Source organism: Triturus cristatus, chromosome 4_2, assembly GCF_964204655.1.
Source record: "Triturus cristatus chromosome 4_2, aTriCri1.1, whole genome shotgun sequence".
Lineage (NCBI taxonomy): Eukaryota > Metazoa > Chordata > Amphibia > Caudata > Salamandridae > Triturus > Triturus cristatus.
In genome coordinates, this window is record NC_140586.1 from 358,752,060 (window position 1) to 358,769,131 (window position 17,072).

General features: G+C 51.6%; 1 protein-coding gene across 1 annotated transcript in view; it reads right to left on the bottom strand.

Moving 5' to 3' along the window:
* Positions 1–17,072, bottom strand: part of CEP350 (centrosomal protein 350) — a 1,602,561-nt gene that overhangs the window by 311,930 nt on the left and 1,273,559 nt on the right. The window contains exon 28 of the mRNA XM_085601771.1: positions 296–495. Within this exon, the coding sequence (XP_085457897.1) occupies positions 296–495 (200 nt within the window). The remainder of the gene's footprint in view (positions 1–295; positions 496–17,072) is intronic.

The following is a 17,072-nucleotide window of genomic DNA, read 5'->3' on the forward strand; positions in this document are numbered from 1 at the left end:
TCCCCAGTGGGCACTACCACAAGACAAACTGCACATACTATCCAATCCCAGCATTGTAGGTTGTGGTAACCACTGATAATCTGCTCCAATGCATTCTCTGTACTGGAGTCTGCGGTTCACGTGAGATAGTATACTTTCCAAGATTACCTTCACTCTAGTTAAGAAAATCACCTAGGTTGGAGGCTCCACATTGCACTAGATGTTGGACTCTATAGGGATGCATGTTTCCTCAGTGTTACATGCACAGCTACTTTGAAAAATGGGGACAATGTCAATACCGATTATCAAAACTCACCTTTGCCTTCGGTCCTTGGCTCCTCTGGCTCCTTCCAAGAAGTGTTTGGCTTGGGGCGCTCGCGGTCCCACACTACAAGGGCTTGCTTCTCTATGCGTCTGATTTCAGCCTCTTCTGCATCCAGGCGGCGTTTCCACTGTAGCAGCTCCTCAGCATGCTGTCGTCTCTGCATCAGCTTCTGCTCACGTTTAGTCAGAAATCTGAGATGACAGGAAACATTTTTAATCACTCACAGAACTCATGGCTCCCAATCCAAGTTATCAGAAACCACTATCCATTCAGAAGAGCTAAAATGACAGCCAAACAGGTCTATTTCTTAGTAGATCTCCATCGCGATCTTACCGCTTCGATTAGGTTGTCCCAGGATGGCAGATGTTCCAAACCTTTTAAATCTAGGAGAGGGGTTCGAGAGGGGTGCATTATGGCACCCCTGCTTTTTACTCTATACATTAATGCCTTGGACAAAACTTTGGTTAAAGCGAGCCTGGATATTCCACATGTAGGAGGTACTTTAATTCCAGTTCTCCTATACGCGGATGACGCTGTTTTATTGGCTAGGACGGCGGTAGGTCTACAGCGTCTATTAGATGCATTTGGAGGGTTTATGCTGTCCTTGGACCTAATTGTAAACATTGGTAAATCGCATGTTCTGTCAACAGGCCGTAGAGCTACAAAACCAAGAACTTTTTACTGTAATGGAGGTTTAGTGTCTTCTGTCCCCTCTTTTACCTATTTAGGGGTCGTTTTTGATGAAAGGAGTACTTGGGCCCCACAACAAAAATTAAAAAAAGAACGCAGTAATTAGATCTACTTCTGCTGTACTAGGTTTTGTTAAATGATTGGGGGCAAGACCAATGGAGGCCATTATAAAAATATACATCTCTAAGTGCCTGGCCATAGCAGGATATGGTTCCGCTATTTGGGGTTATAAACCCCAATTAGATTTACAGGTTGCGGAAAATAGTTTTCTGCGGAAACTCCTTTCATTACCACAATCTACCCCTAATTTTTCTCTGCACCAGGAACTAGGATTGGGATTTTTATCTGACACTCTGAGCTTGGCGCTGTTACTTTGCTGGCTCAGAGTGTGGCTTAACTCAGATTTAACTCTCAATCAAGAGATACTTGGGGATTGTGTTAAATTGGATAGAGTTAGTAATATTAAGTGGTTGGTTTATGTTAAATCTATGTTCTCCAAATTGGGATGTCAGGAGCTATATGATCACCCGGAAAACATTAGGAAGGATGATCTGAAATGGGTAACAAGCAATTTTATAAAAATGATGATGATGAAAAGGGAAGGGAATGAGATACAAAAACCATCAGTAAGGGCTCATTCCCTAATAAAAACTACCTTGACAATAGAACCCTACCTACTTATAGTCATTAAACCATTTCATCGTTGGCTCCTAACTAGATTCCGATTTAATCTAATACATTTTACTTTGGGGGACTACCCGATTTGGTCTAAACCTGAGTATGCAGGACTATGTTCCTGTGATAATTACTCTATTCAAGATACTTTACATTTTTTATTGTTTTGTAAACACTATTCTATGATTCGAAAGAAGTTTTTGGTTCCTCTACTTAGTAAGAAGGGCTTTCTTCAGGCCAAACCTGCCCTACTTTATCTACAAATGTTAACCAATACCTGGGAAACTTTTTGTATAGCCTCTTTTTTTTTTTTTTTTTTTTTTTGAAACCGTTTATTGCATTCGTAAAAAAGGTTACAGGTATGGGCCTACAACCACACGGCCGGCCGCTAGAGCATCACAATATAGTACATACAGACAGTAGCGGTCTCTCAGCGGTGCACAGTAGAAACACAGGAGTAATCAATGGTGCGGGCCTCACGGCATCCTGCCACAGAGTACGGTTTCATTTTGAAGACTAACAACAGCAAAAAACCACAACCGCAAGGCAACCCGAGATTCAAGGTGACAACATTTGCTCCATAGTGGGGGATCCAGACTGGCAGGAAACATCTGAAGAGGGGGATGGGAGAAGATCAAGGACTGGGGGGTCGCGTGCCCGCGGCCAAGCAAGAGGGTCCAGCTAGGGAGACGGAGCAGGCGAGGCAGCCGGCAGCTGTGGCGGCTCACAAATGCCCCCACGGTAGGCGTTCCAGGGGCCCCAGATTTTCACCCACGCCCCAGGCTTACCCCTCGCCACATACACCACCTTTTCACGGAACATACACCAATCCATGTGCTCTTTCCAGGCCGACACCGCAGGGGGCCTCTGGGATCCCCACAATTGAGCAATATCACGTTTCGCTATCATGTATCCCAGAGTCACCCACCGCGTCTGCGGAACCGAGTAGTCATTCGGCTCCCATACATTCAACAAGCACCTCCTCACTTCAGGCAGCAGCGCTACACGCGTGACCACACGCAGGACCTCATGCACACCACGCCAGAATCGCTCCACCTTCGGGCACTCCCACAGTATATGCATAAAAGTCGCCAACGCACCACAGCCACGCTTACACAGTCCGTCACCGGCAAAACCCATACGTAGAAGCCTTGGCCCCGTCACGTAGACCCGGTGAAGGATCTTGAGCTGGACGAAACGAAGGCGAGCCGGGATGGCCACCTCTTTCGGAGAGGCCACCGCGGACATCCAATCCTCGTCGTCCAGCTCCAGCCCGTCGGCCACCCAAGCCTCGCGTAGACTAGTTAACAGGCACGATCTATCATTAATCAGCTTCTTATATATGAGGGAGATCGTGCTGTCCGGGACATGGCCATCCAGCACTCTGTCCTCCAGGGGGGAAGACTCCGGAATGGATGCAACATCCGGGAAGACGGTATAGCCTCTTTTTTAGTGGCTGCAGTTAGGTGGAGGGGTAGGACCATAGCCAATAGTAACTTTTTGTCTGATTAGACATGACATGAGTTTATGAGTTTATGGCTTGGTATTTCTCATGTGATCATGCTTGTTTATGCACTTTAGTCTTGTGAGCAATGAAATAATTTTTACGATTGGTTTTATGATTAACTTAATAGTGTTATTTATTGTATTTTGTATTTTGTATATGTATATGAATGTAAATGTTGTTTTGTACTTTTATGATTTTAATTAATCGATTAAAGTGGATTGAATTGAATTGACAGCCAAACAGCAGAAAACAAAGTCAAGGCGACATACTATTTACTCACTGAATAGCTCTATCAGAGGTATGGCTCACTGTTTCCAATGCAGACCTTCCAAAACTCTCAGAATTAATCATACCAATTCCAACCTGATACCAAACAGGCACTCCTGAAAAGTCTAATAGCATCAAATACATCAGATAATTATTCACCTAATAAGTAACTTAAAATCAACACACAAATCATTACTCAGCCATATGATAATAAAGTTAGATACAACAGGTACTGCATTATTGCATCACCAATACTAACCTGAGATTCCATCGGAAATAGCAGAATTTAGAAACGTAGCCAATAGTTGCAGAGACATGCATACCATGTAGATCACAGAGTTGAACAAAGCTTACAATCTGAATGTAAACAGGTTTTTAGTCCTGGATTCTCCCTAGAGAGATCATTGTCACAGAGAGTTTGTCCAGCTTATTTAAAAGGAGGATACACAGAACAGAACTCTCAACAAGAAATATAGTGTTCTGCCAACATTAGCAGGGTGGCTAACATATGGTTTCAAGAATGAAAAACAGCAAGACCAACAGAACATTTCTCCCTTTCAATGTCACTAAGACAAGTAACACGAAGTTTGGTGACACAATCTATTAATTAAGCACCAGATGATTAAGTTTGAGATGTGCACAATGTAAAGAGTCAGTATTATGACGTGTGCAATACAAGGAACACAAATATTCAATGCCATGCCAGCAATTCAGAAACTATGCTGCTCCACAACTCAAACCCAACTGGAGACTCCACTGCACTACCTAACATTGTATACATAAATTCCTTTGTCACAGATCCATAGCCAAATCTCCATGTAGGACTGCTACTTCAGCATCTCAAGCTATTGTAGTTGTGACCATACTCCACCAATCATCTTCATCACAGTCTGAGCCAAGCTCAACCTGTTCCATGGATTTGAAGTGTCTTGATTAATTGCAGCCACATTTAGAGACTCTTATAAGATTAATGGTTTTCTTCACAGTTTTTGCTTTGCCCCTCTCAGTCACCTGGAAAACTGAAATCATACTAGCTAAGCTATTTATATTTCTTGAGACATACACCAAAGTCTCAATTTGAGGCAGCGGGTTAACTGGGTTGAGCATTGAGATAGTGGGTCGTGCTTCCAGAATCTTGCAGTGCATAATAAATAGCTGGAAAGCACTGCTGTACAGCCATATTTCAGAACTTTTCAAAATCCGAAAAATTTCTGAAGTTGAGCATTCTAAAATACAGATCCTCTGAGTAAGAAGCCAAAGCTGGTGAGAATCTTTTGAACTGAAGCTAGTCTTGTCTAGTATGTTCAGATTAAGAGGCTTGCGGAAAGGAGTAAGAATAGTGCCATGCTGATCGATTTATATGATCAGCTATATGTATTTAAAGAGTTTTATTTAGCGCTGGCTAGACCCGAAGGTATCAGAGCGCTTTACATAAGAATCAACAATGATAACAATTACACGTTACATCAAATATATGCAACACCTTAAAGAGCGAGAGGGAGAGACAAAATAGCGGGGAGAGGGGGAGTGAGAAGGGAGAGGAAGAGGGGGTAGAGGTATGAGAGTACAAGGAAAAGTCTGCCCAATGACCGAATTGGCTGTGGACTAGGAATCCACAGCCAATCACCCCTATAGCTCTCCAGGTAGCTCCATCGGGCGTCGGATAGATAGATAGAAAGGAGACAAGGACATTGCAGAGTTAAAGAAAACGATGAGGGGGGGATGGGCGAGACAGGGAGATGGAGAAAACTGTGCCCAAAGTCAGGCTGGGCAGGTGACGGTCAAGGGGATGAACCAAGGCCGATCTCCTCAATAGCTGAACAGAGCAGCTCCACCGGGCGTCAGACATAATGCTCAGACTCCGCTGTCAGGATAGGCATCGATTAGATAGATAGATAGATAGATAGATAGATAGATAGATAGATAGATAGATAGATAGATAGATAGATAGATAGATAGATAGATAGATAGATAGATAGATAGATAGATAGATAGATAGATAGATAGGAGAAAAGGAAAAAGCAGAGTTACAGAAAAACGATGAGGGGGGAATGGGCGAGACAGGGAGACGGAGAAAACTGTGCCCCAAGTCCGGCTGGGTAGGTGACGGTCAGGGGATGAACCAAGGCCGATCTCCTCAATAGCTGAACAGAGCAGCTCCACCGGGCGTCGGACATAGTGCTTGGACTCAGCTGTCAGGATAGTGAGCTATCATATTCATATTTTCAGCGATTGGATCTTGAACAGGAATCAATGTCAACTAGAAACCAAGGGAGCTGCTGTAAGTGCCGCTGAGGCAGCTAGACTTTGTTTCCCAGTTGAACAAGTTACTTACCTTCGGTAATGATATATCTGTAAGAAACATTAGTTAGTTAGATTCCTCACCTTAGAATATCCCCAGGCGTCAGGCTGGATCCGGAAAGATTTTTCGTCAGCAAAACCCTTGCACGTCGCTAGGCGTCGTCTGCGGCTCCGCGTCCGTCGTCAGCGTCGTGATCTCCGGGATGATGTCATCGGAGTACTTAGACGCCGCCCTCGCGAGCTGACGTCAGTTCTTGTACATAGTTTTCCGCGCCAGGAACGCAGAACCATGCAAGAGACCAACACTGGTGCCAAGAATCTAGGGCCCTGAAAGGGATGACCTCAACCCTAGATATCGGTTCGCAGAACGGGAAGGATGGGTGTGGCGGTGAGGAATCTAACTAACTAATGTTTCTTACAGATATATCGTTACCGAAGGCAAGTAACTTGTTCATCTGAACGAAACACGTTAGTTAGATTCCTCACCTTAGAATAGATACCCCAGCAATACCAACCCCGGTGGTGGGCCTGCGAACCAAGATCATACCAGAAAGTCCTGGAGAACAGAACGGCCAAAGAAGCCGTCTCTCCGGACTTGGCTGTCCAGGCAATAATTTTTGGCAAACGTGTGCAGCGAGGCCCACGTTGCTGCCTGACAAATGTCTTGCAAGGGGACCCCCGGGCCCAGGGCAGTGGCCGCCGCTATGGCCTGAGTGGAATGGGCCCTCAGCCCTACAGGAGGTTCCTTTTTAGCCAAGGAATAACAGGCCTTGATACACAAAACGACTTACCGAGAGATGGTTCGCTTGTGCACCGCCCGTCCCTTCTTAGCGCCCACGTAGCCAACAAAGAGTTGGTCATCCACCCGGAACTGTTTGGTGCGGTCCAGATAGACGGACAGCGCCCGTTTTGGGTCCAGATGGTGGAGCCTCTCTTCCTCTTTCGAGGGATGCAGAAAGAATGTGGGCAGAGTAACAGACTGGCCGATGTGAAAGGCAGTTACCACCTTAGGGAGAAAGGAAGGACGAGTCCTGAGAACAACTTTGTCCAGATGGACAGAGAGGAAAGGAGGCTTAGAAGCGAGAGCCTGGAGCGCTCACTCACCCTTCTAGCAGAGGTGATGGCAACCAGGAAAGCAGTCTTAAGAGTCAGAAGACGAAGGGGGGCAATTATGAAGTCGCTCAAAGGGAACGCACATCAGATAGGTCAATACTAGATTCAAATCCCACTGAGGCATTACGAAAGGGACAGGAGGAAACATGTGAGTAATGCCCTTTAAGAATCGAGAAACAACACGGGATTTAAAAAGAGAAGGCTGTTCAGGAAGCCGTAAGAAAGCAGAGATAGCCGAAAGGTATCCTTTGAGGTTGCCCAGAGCAGAGCCCTGCTGGGCCAGGGAAAGAAGAAAGAGGAGAACCTCAGAAAAAAGGGGAGAAAGAGGATCCACAGCCTTTGTTGTGCACCATGCCACAAATTTGTTCCACCTGCAGGCATTTACCGATTTTGTGGAGGGACGCCTGGCTGCCAGAATAACATTACAGACTTCAGGAGGCAAGTCAAATGGCATCAACTGCCACCGCTCAATCTCCACGCATGGAGGTGGAGGCTGGACAGGTTCGGGTGGAGGACCGTCCCCTGCTGCTGCGACAGAAGGTCCTCCTGAAGAGGCAGTCGAATCGGGGGATCGATCGATAGACTGAGTAGCTCGGGATACCAGTATCTTCGTGCCTAATCCGGAGCCACAAGGATGACTTGGGCCCGGTTGCGCCTGATCTTCTTCAGCACTCTGGGCAGAAGAAGTACAGGCGGAAAGGCGTACAACAGAATGCAACTCTACTCGCGACAAAAAGCGTCTCCGAGCGAGTGCCGCCTTGGAAATTCCAACGCGCAGAACTGCTGACATTGCGCGTTCTCTTCGGTGGCGAATAGATCTAACCAAGGCTCTCCCCACTGCCGAAAGAGGCCTTGCGCCACATCCGAGTTCAGACGCCATTCGTGATCCATCATGCACCGGCGGCTGAGTTAGTCCGCCTTGGCGTTGAGAGAGCCCGCCAGGTGTTGAACCACCAGGGTGATGCCCTGATGTTCAAGCCATGTCCAGAGGCGCAGAGCCTCCTGACAAAGGGTCCACAACCCCACCCCACCCCGCCCTGTTTGTTACAATACCACATGGCGGTGGTGTTGTCCGTGAACACCTGCACCACACTTTCCCGAACAGAGGGAAGGAATGCCTTCAGTGCAAGCCGGATCGCCCGCAGCTCCAATAGGTTGATATGGAGCCGGGACTCCGCCGGAGACCAGAGGCCTCTGATCTCCGCCTCTCCCATGTGGACCCCCATCCCAGGAGGGACGCATCAGTCACCACTACGTGCTCCGGTTGGGGTAGGGAGAGGGATCTGCCACTGACCCAATCGTGGTCCGTGAGCCACCACTGCAAATGGCTTGCAGTGCCCTCTGAGATCAGGACATGGTCGGACAGGTTGCCCCGATGCTGGGCCCACTGGAACTTCAGGTCCCACTGCAGAGCCCGCATCCGCCACCTGGCGTGATGTACCAGAAGGATGCAGGAGGCCATCAGACCCAGCACCAACCTGACCAAAACTCGGGACAAAGGCTGAAAGATCGGAATCAGAGCCTAAATATCCCGAACCCGTTGTTCCGGAGGATAGACCCGGCAATCCGCCGAGTACAGAACCGCTCCCATGAAAAGGAGCTTCTGGGAGGGACTCAGATGCGACTTCGGCACATTGATGGAGAACCCCAGCAAATGCAGGAGGTCGGCCGTAGTCTGGAGGTGGGAGACGACTGCCTGGGGCGAGCCCACCTTCAACAGCCAGTCGTCGAGATAGGGGAAGACTGGAACCCCTAATCTGCGCATGTGAGCTGTGACCACCGCCATGACTTTGGTGAACACCCGAGGGGCACTGGTGAGGCCGAAGGGGAGCACAGTAAACTGAAAGTGCTTGTGGCCAACCGTGAACTGCAGGTAACGCCGGTGGGCCGGCAGGACAGGGATGTGGAAATAAGCGTCCTGCAAGTCCAACACTACCATCCAGTCTCCAGGGTCTAGGGCAGCCAGAACCTGAGCTAAGGTGAGCATCTTGAACTTCTCCTTCCGGAGGAAGGCGTTGATGCTCCTGAGGTTCAAGATAGGGCGTAGGCCCCCTTTGCCCTTCTTGGGAACCAGAAAGTAGTGGGAATAACAACCACAACCTACTTCTGGACCAGGAACGCGCTCGATGGCCCCCTTGGCCAGGAGGGCCGTAACTTCCTCACGCAAAAGTTGCAAGTGATCCCCCGAAATTCGGTGGCACTGCGGTGGCATTGCTGGAGGGGTCGCCTCAAAGGGGAGGGAGTAGCCCCTTCGGACGATTTGCAGCACCCACTTGTCCGATGTGATGGTATGCCAGTGGAGCAGGTGATGGCGAACTCTGCCTCCCACTGGCGTGGAATGGCCTGAAAGCTCAGACTAGGAGGGCTTTGCGGAGGATGCTGCTGGGGTAGATGTGGACGGACCGGCTTGTTGTCCCCCTGCTCCGCCTCGGCGGAATCCACGTCCGCGACCGCGTTGGGGCTGGTTCTGCGGCTAGATTGACGTGAGGGGGCGCCCCTTCCTTGGCCACGAAAGGGGCGAAAGCGGAAGATTGCGGGCGCGGGTCTGAGAGGCCCAAGGACTTGGCCGTAGCCCTGGAGTCCTTAAAGCGCTCCAGCACACTATCCGCTTTGTCACCAAAAAGGCAACGGCCATCGAAGGGCATGTCCATGAGGGTGCTCTGGACATCCCCGGAGAAACTCGTGGACCTCAGCCAGGCGTGGAGATGAATCTCCACCGCGGTCGCAATTGCCCTGCTTAGCGAGTCCGTTGTGTCCAGTCCACATCGGATTGAATACCGTGCCGCATCCCGCCCCTCGGCAAGAGCCTGGGCGAGCCGTGTCCGGGCCTCCTCCGGACACTGGGGCAGCACGTCCTCCACCGTATCCCACAGGGAGTGGGAGTGTTGATAGACCGCAACCCCAAACTAAGGGAGGAGAACAGTTTCTTCCCAAACTGTTCCAACCTTTTGGATTCCAGATCTGGGGGAGTGGATTGGAAGGAAGTCTGGGAGGTAGAGGCCTGGATAACCAGGCTCTCGGGTTTGGGGTGCACCGACAGAAAACTGGGGTCACCCGGTGCAGGGCAGTGGCGCCGGGCCGCGTTCCGGCCCACAGGAGGAACTGTGGAGGGCTTGGACCAGGTGCCCATCAGAACGTCGGTCAGTGCTTCATTGAACTGCAGCAGAGGCTCCGAGGAGCTTGCCGGCGGTTGAAGCACTTCAGTGAGGAGATTAGTCCTCACGGCCACAGCAGGCAGCTCCAGCCCGAGGGCTTCGGCTGCCTTGAGCAGCACCACAGAATACGTAGCACCCTCCTCCGTAGCCACGGATGGAGGAGAGATGAAGCCAGTGTCAGGGGAGGTATCAAGACCACTGGCATACCCCAGTGTGTCTGCCCAGTCCTGAGATAACTGGCACTGCCGTGTCAGAGGGTCCTCAGACCCCTCCCAATCGTCTCCCTCATCCAACTCCTGGTATACAGGTGGAAAGGTCGGAGCCGGGCGGTAGATGAATCTGTCATCCATCGGCGCCGGATACGGCGACGCTCCGACGCCGGGCCTGGACCAAACCGGGCAACGGCGTCGTCCGAAGGCGGGGGCGGCACCAGAGGGGTCGGTGCCGGCGGAGGGGTCGTAAGGTCGACCGGGATCCAGGCCTGGATCCCGCGGGGGCCTGTGGCGTCGGGACCGTAGTCACCGACGGCGCCGGGGTCGGAGCCGCCGGCTCGCTAGGCCTCCCAGTCGTGTCCGCGGGGCCCGAAGGCGCGCCGGCAGGCGTCGACGGCGGAGCCAGACTACTCATGGCCACGAGGAAGTCTCTGATCTCCGCCGGAGTCGTGTCAGACCCAGGGACCGGAGGGTATGGGGTCGGACAGGACTCCTGCGGCTCAGACGGAGCCGCACAGGTGGTGCCACCCGATCCCTCAGCCGAGTCGCGCGACCGGCAAGGGGAGTCAGAAGACCGATGTCGTTTCTTCGACTTCTTGCTGTGCTTTGACTTACCGGAATGCGAAGACTTCGACCCCGACGAGCGGTGATGGCTGTGGCTCCGCGACCAGTCCCTCGACCTCCTCCTCGACCAGGACCTTCAGCGGCACGGAGCCGACTGCTGGATCTCGAGCAGCTTGCAGGACCGATCCCTCCTAGCCTTCGAGGTCAAGGCCCGGCAGTCGAGGCACGACTCAGCATCGAGGCCGGCCCCAAGGCAATAGAGACACCGGCAGGGGTGATCTGTGACCGACATCAGTCGGTGACAGGCGTCACAAGGCTTGAATCCAGGCACCCTACCAGCACCAGAGTTGAGGTCGACTGGAAATAGAACCAAAAGAGTTCAAAAAGTTTAGTCAAAAAGTGACTAAAAGGGTATACTCTTCCCGGATCGGCGCTTACTGGCACGGAAAAAAGAAGAACTGATGTCAGTGCGCGAGGGCGGCGTCTAAGTACATCGATGACGTCATCCCGGCGATCACGACGCCGACAACGGACGCGGAGCCGCAGACGACGCCTAGCGATGCGCAAGGGTATTGCTGAAGAAAAATCTTTCCGGATCCAGCCTGACGCCTGGGGATAATCTAAGGTGAGGAATCTAACTAACGTGTTTCTTTCAGATACAGCATTTTGCTGTATCGGCTGGGGCCCTCCTACAGAAAGTTAGATGGGCAGGAGCCCTTTAAAACAGATGGCGCTGACTGCAGCGCAGGATGTGCCCAGACTTGTGCCCATCATCACCCAGAAAGGGCTGGGCCATCCCCCTTGGCTTTTTTCTTGAAATTTGCTCCTCTGCCTCGGTGAGTACCCCTATCCATTTGTTATTTAGATCCAACAAGTAGAGCCCTGTATGGGGAAATGTATGGGGGCATCAAGCTAATCTGCCCCCCCTTCCCTCCAAAAAAAGCTACCTCGATTGATATGATGCTACAAAGGGCTATTGGGGCCATTGTCACTGAGATCAAACTGACTGAGAGGAGACTTTCATTGAAAGGCCGAAACATGTACAGAATTCAGTTCCTATACTCCCAACTTTATTTGTGGATGTTGCCGAAGAACCATCTTTAGTCCAGCTGGATGCTGATCTTCATCTGTCGGATATGGACTTAGTGTCTGTTTCCGTAGCTGGTCAATCCCGTGAGAGGTCTCTCAAGGAATCGCAATAAGTAGCGAAAAATTCAAAGCGGTCTGTCAGAAAAAGTTCACCACACGTGGGTGCCCTACTGTGCCTTTGCCCTCTCCATCTGGGTGCGCTAACAAACTTGCTAATAACGCGGGGGTAGCTGACACATTAAAACCAAGTTGGATGGATGACTTTGTGGAAGCACTAACAAATCAATTTACGACTGGGTAACTGAGTTTGAATCATATATCAATACTGCCCTTAAACTCTGCCAACTTCAGGAGCAGCCCCAAGCAAGAGCCGAACCTGTCCACACAGAATTAAATTTTGACCGAAACTCAGGCATGGTAAAAGCTACTAGTACGATTGCCCCACGGATATGTAATAATGACATGGCCAGGTCCTGGGGACTTGCTGTGGAAAAGGTTGCAGGACTGGGGTGTAGTAGCAGACAGGGTGCCCATGATGCTTGGAGCTCCCTTGCTGGGAATGGCGGGGCAGGCCCCTACCCCTTCCAAGGAACAAGGAATCTTCTCGTAATTAGTCTGCCCCCAGAGGCCTGTCATTATGTGACTGTGTTGACTAGAAATCCAGGGCTAAGTGATGGCCAGACTGAGACATATTCTGAACTGGGCAATAAGTGCTTAAATTGGCTGGGAAATAATAAGAACTTCCCAACATCTATGGCCAATAACGCACAAGTTACTTACTTGTGTAACGATATATCTGTAAGAGACATTAGTTAGTGATAGATTCCTTACCTTAGAATATCCCCAGGTGTCAGACTGGATCCGGAAAGTTTTCGTCAGCAGTACGCCTGCTCGTCAGTAGGCTTCGTCAGGCGTAGTCGTACGGCTCCGCGTATGTCGCTGGCGTCATAGCCGCCAAGATGACGTCGTCAGAGCTACTTAGACGCGCCCACACGCACTGACGTCAGTTCTGTACACAACTTTTCCGCGCCAGGAGCGCAGAGCCATGCCAGAGACTGACTACTGGTGCAATAGAACTAGGGCCCTGAAAGGGATGACCTGAACCCTAGAGAACAGTTCGCAGAATGGGGAGGATGGGCAGGCGGTAAGGAATCTATCACTAACTAATGTCTCTTACAGATATATCGTTACACAAGTAACTAACTTGTGCATCAGAAACAGACACGTTAGTGATGGATTCCTTACCTTAGAATACATACCCAAGCAATAGCAACCCCGGTGGTGGGTCTGCGAAGTGAGACTACACAAGAAAGTCACGGAGAACTGAACGGCCAAAGAAGCCGTCTCTCAGGACACGCCTGTCAAGGCAATAGTGCTTAGTGAAAGTATGCAACGAGGCCCAAGTGGCCGCCTGACAGATGTCTTGCAGGGGGACACCGCGTCCCAATGCTGTAGTAGCTGCTGTCGCCCTGGTAGAATGGGCGTGTAGCTCAACCGGAGGTTCCTTATTAGCCAGAGAGTAACAGGCTTTAATGCACAAGACAACCCATCGAGAGATAGTTCGCTTGTGCACAGCCCGGCCTTTCTTGGCGCCCACGTAGCCAACAAAGAGCTGGTCATCCACCCGGAACTGTTGTGTGCGGTTGAGATGGAACCAAAGTGCACATTTTGGGTCCAGACGGTGGAGCCTCTCCTCTTCTCTTGAAGGGTGCGGAGGTGGAAAGAAAGTGGGCAGAGTGACAGTTTGTCCGAGATGAAAGGCAGAGACTGCTTTTGGTAGAAAGGAGGGACGTGGTCGAAGCACAACCTTGTCCGGATGAATCGCCAGGAAAGGAGGTTTACAGGAAAGAGGTTGGAGCTCACTCACCCGCCGAGCGGAGGTGATGGCCACCAGGAAGACAGTTTTCAAAGTTAATAACCGCAAAGGACAGTTATGAAGAGGCTCAAAGGGAGCGCACATCAAGTATGTGATAACTAAGTTCAAGTCCCATTGAGGCATCACAAAAGGAATAGGCGGAAAAAGGTGAGTAATGCCTTTGATAAATCTATTGACAACTGGGGACTTGAAAAGAGAGGGCTGATCAGGCAGCCTAAGAAAGGCTAAAAGAGCAGAGAGGTAGCCCTTGATAGTGCCCAGAGCAGAGCCCTGCTGGGCCAAAGAGAGAAGGAACAATAGGACCTCAGAAAGAGGGGCAGCAAGAGGATCTACAGCTTTCGCTGTGCACCATGTCACAAATTGTTTCCACCGACAGATGTATACCGTTTTAGTGGAGGGACGCCTGGCTGCCAGAATCACATTACAGACTTCAGGATGCAAGTTAAATGGATTCAGCTGTTGCCGCTCAATCTCCACGCAAGGAGGTGGAGGCTGGACAGTTTCGGGTGGAGAACAGTCCCCTGTTGCTGCAACAGGAGATCCTCCTGAAGAGGCAGTCGGATCGGGGGATCCATGCTCATACTGAGTAGCTCGGGATACCAACTCTTCGAGCCCATTCCGGTGCCAGAAGAATGACTTGGGCCCGGTCGTGTCTGATCTTCAGCACGCTGGGCAGAAGTGGTATAGGTGGAAAGGCGTACAATAGACTGCAACTCCACTCGCGACGAAAAGTGTCTGAGCGAGTGCCGCCTTGGAAACTCCACTGCGCAGAACTGCGGACATTGCACGTTCTCTTCGGTGGCGAATAGATCTAACCAAGGTTCTCCCCAGTGCTGAAAGAGACCTTGTGCCATCTCTGAGTGAAGACGCCATTCGTGATCCAACATGCACATGCGGCTGAGTTTGTCCGCCCTGGCGATCAGGGTACCTGCCAGGTGTTGAACCACCAAGAAAATGCCTTGACGTTCCAGCCACGTCCAGAGACGTAGAGCCTCCTGATATAGGGTCCACGACCCCACCCTGCCCTGCTTGTTACAGTACCACATGGCGGTGGTGTTGTCTGTGAACACCTGCACTACTCTCCCCTTGACAGGGGGAAGGAATGCTTTCAGTGCAAGTAGGACCGCCCTGAGCTCCAAAAGGTTGATGAGGTGTTTGGACTCCGCTTGAGACCAGAGGCCTCTGATCTCCGCCTCTCCCATGTGGCCGCCCCATCCCAGGAGGGACGCGTCTGTCACTACTGTGTGCTCCGGTTGGGGAAGGGAGAGGGATCTGCCACTGACCCAACGCTGGTCCGTGAGCCACCACTGCAAGTCCTGTGCAGTGCCCTCCGAGATCTGGACGTAGTTGCACAGGTTTCCCCGATGCTGTGTCCACTGGAACTTCAGGTCCCGCTGCAGAGCTTGCAAATGCCATCTGGCATGATAGATCAGCAGGATGCAGGAGGCCATGAGGCCCAGCAGCCTCAGGGTCTTCCTGACCGAAACCCAGGACCAGGGGCAAAAGATCGGAATCATAGCCCGAATGTCCCGGACTCGCTGTTCGGGAGGATATACACGAAACTGCGCCATATCCAGAACCACTCCGATGAAGAGTAGCTTCTGAGAGGGAGTCAGGTGCGACTTCGGCATGTTGATGGAAAACCCCAGCAAATGCAGGAGGTCGGCCGTAGTCTGGAGGTGGGAGACGACTGCCTGGGGCGAGCCCGCCTTCAACCGCCAGTCGTCGAGATAGGGGATGACTGAACCCCTGATCTGCGCAGATGAGCTGCGACCACCGCCATCACTTTCGTGAACACCTGAGGGTCACTGGTAAGGCCGAAAGGGAGCACTGCGAACTGAAAGTGCTTGTGGCTTACGGTGAACCGTAGGTAACGCCGGTGGGCCAGCAGGATGGGGATATGAAAATAAGCATCCTGCAAGTCCAGCGCTATCAGCCAGTCTTGCGGGTCTAGGGCGGACAAGACCTGAGCAAGCGTGAGCATCTTGAACTTCTCCTTCCGGAGGAAGCGATTGACGCTCTGGAGGTCTAAGATAGAACACAGGCCCTTGTCCTTCTTTGGAACCAAGAAGTAGTGGGAATAACAACCACGACCTTCTTCTGGAGTCGGAACGCGCTCGATGGCCCCCTTGGCCAAGAGGGCCGCAACTTCCTGCTGGAGAAGTGACAAGTGATCCCTCGACATGCGGTGGTACTGAGGTGGCATGGCTGGAGGGGTAGACTCAAAGGGGAGGAAGTAGCCCCTTCGGACTATTTGTAGGACCCACCTGTCTGAGGTGATGGTGCTCCAGTGGGTAAGGTGATGGCGAATCCTGCCACCCACTGGTGTCTGGTGGGCCTGAAACACCGGACTAGGAAGGTTATGAGGTGGCAGGGGCGGTGGTGGATTGACCAGCCCGCTGTCCTCGGGACCCACCACTGCGGGTCCCGTGGCTGCGCTGAGACTGCAGCTGCGCAGGCCTGCGGGTCTGAAAGGCACGCGCTTGAGTGCCTCGACCCTGACCTCGAAATGAGCGAAAAGCGGACCCCGAGTCAGTACGCGTGGTGGCGAGACCCAAGGACTGGGCCGTAGCCCGAGAGTCCTTAAAGCGTTACAGGGTGCTATCTGTCTTGTCACCAAAGAGGCGTGTGCCATCAAAGGGCATGTCCAACAAAGTGTTCTGGACATCCCCGGAGAAGCCAGTAGTTCTGAGCCAAGCGTAACGGCGGAGCACCACCGTGGTGGAAAGTGCCCTGCCGAGGGAATCGGCCATGTCAAGCCCTCAACGGATAGCAAATTTAGCAGCATCTCTCCCTTCGGTAATGGCCTGGGAGAGCACCGCCCAAGCTTCCACTGGGCACTGAGGCAGCACCTGTGCCACGGTGTCCCACACAGAATGTGAATAGCGGCCAAACAGGCACACAGTATTCACTGCTCACAGCCCGGAACTGGCAGAAGTGAAAATCTTTTTCCCAAACTGCTCCAGTTTCTTAGATTCCTTGTCCAGAGGAGCAGAAGGGAATGCGCTTGGCGAGACAGAAGCCTGGACAACCAGACTCTGAGGCGTTGGGTGTTGTGTGAGAAAGCTGGGGTCGCTCGGCGCCGGGCGATGGCGGTGTGCCACACCCTGATCTACAGGAATCCCTGTGTTAGGTTTGTTCCAGGCGCTCAACAGGATGTCAGTAAGCGCATCGTTGAAGGGCAGCAGCGGCTCCGCAGAGGACGACGCTGGCTGCAGCACCTCTGTCAGGAGATTGGTCCTGATAGGCACAGAAGGGAGCTCGAGGTTAAGAGCCTCTGCCACCCTACGCAACGCCACTGAAAAAGTCCCAACCTCCT